The sequence below is a fragment of the Orycteropus afer genome, unplaced genomic scaffold (genome assembly GCF_000298275.1).
Source record: "Orycteropus afer afer isolate SDZICR_OR568_19922 unplaced genomic scaffold, OryAfe1.0 scaffold00125, whole genome shotgun sequence".
Taxonomy (NCBI): domain Eukaryota; kingdom Metazoa; phylum Chordata; class Mammalia; order Tubulidentata; family Orycteropodidae; genus Orycteropus; species Orycteropus afer.
In genome coordinates this window covers 9,100,314-9,104,389 of record NW_006921712.1, presented here as the reverse complement: position 1 = coordinate 9,104,389, position 4,076 = coordinate 9,100,314, and the positions used below count along the sequence as shown (strand labels likewise).

The 4,076-nt window shown below is 35.5% G+C and overlaps 1 protein-coding gene across 1 annotated transcript in view; it reads left to right on the top strand.

The window, feature by feature from the left end:
• Positions 1-1,551: 1,551 nt before the first annotated feature.
• The window catches only part of CSMD1 (CUB and Sushi multiple domains 1), a 972,765-nt gene continuing 970,240 nt past the window's right edge, over positions 1,552-4,076 (top strand). The window contains exon 1 of the mRNA XM_007944438.2: positions 1,552-1,609. Coding sequence (XP_007942629.2) covers positions 1,552-1,609 — 58 coding nt within the window. The remainder of the gene's footprint in view (positions 1,610-4,076) is intronic.

The following is a 4,076-nucleotide window of genomic DNA, read 5'->3' as shown; positions in this document are numbered from 1 at the left end:
ATCTGTTGAAAAACACTATGGAGAAGCCCAATATTATCAGTCAGAATAAGCCCAGGGGCCAATTGGTGAACAGACCACTAAATATTCTTTTGCAAGTTCAAGTTCAACATCAAGAAAATTAAAACACTTTCACCAGAGCCAAAGTATAGTATACCACCTGAATTTAGAAACCATCTCAAGAATATATGAGTTGTGGGATGACACGAAGGACATCATACATGGAAAAAAAAAGGTATCAAAAAGACAGGAAAAAAAAAGAAGACTAAAATGGATGTCAGAAGAGACTCTGAAACTTGCTCTTGAATGGAGAGTAGATAAAGTGAATGGAAGAAATGAGGAAGCAAAAAACTGAACAAAAAGTTTCAAAGGGTGGCTGCAAAGGCAAGGTAAAAAAATGTATGAAAACCTGGAGTTAGAAAAACAAAAAGGAAGAACACATTTGACATTTCTCAAGCTGAAAGAACTGAAGAAGAAGATTCAAGCCTTGAGTTGCAACAATGAAGGATTCTATGGGCAAATTTCAAAGGAGCTCTGGTGGTGCAGTGCCTAAGGCATTTGACTGCTAACCAGAGGTTGGTGGTTCAAACTCATCAGCCGCTCTGTGGGAGGAAGATGGAAAATCTACTTCCACAAAGATTTACTGCCTTGGAAACCCAAGGGGGGTTGCTATGAGTCAGGATCAACTCGATAGCAGTGAGTATGGACAAATTAGTAGATAATGGTGCAAGCATCAAAAGAAGATGGAAAGAACAGAGGGAGCCACTGTACCAAAAAGCATTGTCAACATTCAGCCATTTCACGAGGTAACAAATGATTAAGAATGGATAGTATTGAAGGAAGAAGTTGAGGCTTCATTGAAGGCATTAGCAAAAAGCAAGGCTCCAGGAATTGATGGGATAATGATTGCGATATTTCAACCAATGAACACAACGCTGAAAACACTCACTTATCTATGCCAAGAAATTTGGAAGAAAGTTATTTGGCCCAATGACTAGAAGAGATTAGTATTTGTTTTGATCTCAAAGAAAGATATTTTGATCCCTAAAATGAAAGTGGAGATTATCAAATAATATTATTATCACATACAAATAATATTTTGATGAAGATAATTCAAAAACTATTGTAGCAGAACATCAACAGGGAACTGACAAAATTTCAAGCTGGATTTTGAAGAAGCATGGAACTAGTCATGTCATTGTTGATGTTGATATCATATGGGTCTTGGTTGAAAGCAGAGAATGATAGAAGAAAGATTATCTGTGATTTATTGACTACACAAAGGCATTTAACTACATGGATCACAACAAATTATGGATTCCATTGCTAAGAACAAGAATTCCAGAACATCTAATTGTGCTCATGTTGAACCTCTCCAAATTGTCCCTTTGAGGACTAACGTGCTCCTGACCCAAGATGTGGTATCACCTCCTATGAAAAGGTATCACCTTCTATGAAAGGTGGATAATGAATAAAACAGGTTGAGGAATAATTGATGCTGCTGAATTATGGTGGTACGGTAGAACATTGAATATGGTATAGACTGGCAGGAGAATGAACAAGTCTGTCTTAGAAGAAGTACAGCCACATTGCTCCTTAAAAAGTGAGGACGGTAAGATTTCATCTCACATGCTTTGTATATGACATTAGGAGTCACGAGTCCTTAAAGAAGGACATAATGATTGGTAAAGCAGATGATCAGAGAAAATGAGGAAGTCCCTCAATGAGATGGTTGGGCACAGTGGCTGCAACAATGGACTCAAACATAGCAATGATTGTGGAGATTTCCCAGGACTAGGCAGTGTTTCCTTCTTTTGTACATAGAGTAACTATGAATGTGAGCTGACTCAGTGACAACTAACAACAACCCATTAGATGTAAGGTAAATATATTACATATCTTCCACAGGTATAAACTAAACCAGACGAAACATGTTGCTGTTAAGTTGATTTAGACTTACATTATTAGTCTGCAGTTATAGGAGTTAGGATTCCAAAACATATTTAGAGGGGATACAGTTCAATCCATAACATCTACAAACAGAAGTTAGAGGATTTTAAAAAATGACTTTTTGCCATCGAGTTGATTTTGACTCCTAGTGACACTATACCACAGAATAGAACTACTCCCTAGGGTTTCCAAGGCTGTAACTATATGGAAGCTGACTGCCACATCTTTATCCCTCAGAGTAGCTGGTGGATTCACACAGATGACCTTTCAATTAGGAGCATTGCATTTAACCACTATATCACCAGGGGTCCTTTTAGAGAGAGATAGTTCCCAAAATTATACTGTCTTAAGTAACTTGTGAATAATAAAAATAAGAAACATGTCCTTATACTTTTTGATATTCAAATATAATGTATATTGTATACCTATTTTGCAGCATTTCTCAAAATGCATTCCATCAAACTCTATTTGCTAAGGTACTTTATGAAAAAGGGACTTGTGGGACAGATATATTTAGAAAAGTCTACATACACTATATTCTCTTGAAAAATCACAAATTTTCTTATACTCAATTATAGTTAACTTAAAAGTGTTTTTTAGTAATGAAAGATGATTAATTTTGTTTAACCCATAATTTTTCTAAAGGATATAATTCTGATTTGATATTATTTGCAAAATATCTCTGACATCTTCAGAGTGAGTGTTACATAGAGGAAGGGGTGGGGAATGCTGATATAATGTTACTTTAATAAGATTCAGTCCAAAATTGTAAACAAGAGTTTTTCAATAAGCTGAAAAGTCTTTGTTGTTTTGTTTTCTGTCCTTTATTTACTGTATCCATACACATGGATGGTTATGTATCTTTTCTCCCTAAAACTTATTTTTTCACTTCTATATCTTTCTTTAACATCCACCCCTGGGGTTTGTCAAGTGGAAATCACAAGTAGATTTTTCTTTTGTAACATAGACTTGTCAGATAGTAAAATAATACTACATTCAACTCAGTGCCAGACATCAGGCTTAGGAAAAGTAATTGGGTATGTTCAAACCTGATTTATGCCTCTCACATTTTCTTATGCACCTGTCGAATTGTTATTCTGCTACAGCATTTTGTTAATGCTCACAACCTTAAAGCTTCATGTTTGCAGATATATCTCTGGAGCTAAACCAATTTTTCATCTAACTCTGGGCTGGAGGGATTTTTTTTTTTAAAGAAAAAAACGATTTTCTTACAAAATGCACTTCTGAAATATAATGTCACTGGCCTTCTTTTGAATATAATTAATGTTTGTTATAGTAACATAGATTTTTTTTTTACTGAGACCTATTCTTAACATGGACTTTTTCAATCTCCATTTTGTTAAAATAATTATTCACATGAAATGACATCAAACTTTTATTTTCAGGGTATAAAATTCACTCACATACATTTTCTCATTTAAACCATAGGACTCACGGAGGTTGTCTTTGTTGTTATCTCTAGTTCATTGAAAACAAAGTATTTATTTAGCTAGGAAAGTGTCAGAGTAGAAATTAGAACCCATGTCTTGACTCCACACCTTTTGCTATTTAAAGGTTTATATACATATGCAAAAGAACCCTGGTTGAGCAGTTATTAAGCACTCAGCTGCTAACTGAAACGCTGGCAGTCTAAACCCTCCCAATGGCTCCCCATGAGAATGACTTGGCAATCTGTTCCCATAAAGATTACAGACTCAAAAGCCCAATGGGGCAGTTCTACTTTGTCACGTGGGTTGCTACAAATTGAAAATTGACTTGCTGGCACCAAACAATAACAACCACATGTACGTATAAAAAGTCCCTGTGTGCCACAAACTTGGCCATTGACTGCTAACCTAAAGGTTGGTGGTTCAATGTCACCCAGAGGCATCATGGAAGAAAAGCCTGCTGATCAGCTTCCATAAAGATTACAACAACAACAAAAAAATACTCTACGGAATAGTTCTGCTCCATAACACATGAAGTTGCCATCAGTCAGAATCAACTTGGCAGAATGGGTTTGGTTTTGGTTTATGTATGTATAGTCTTTAAGCAGATGACTTACTATTTATATTGTTTTGACTGAATAATACAGAAACAGCAAGTTGGTTGACTTTTTTTTTTTTTTT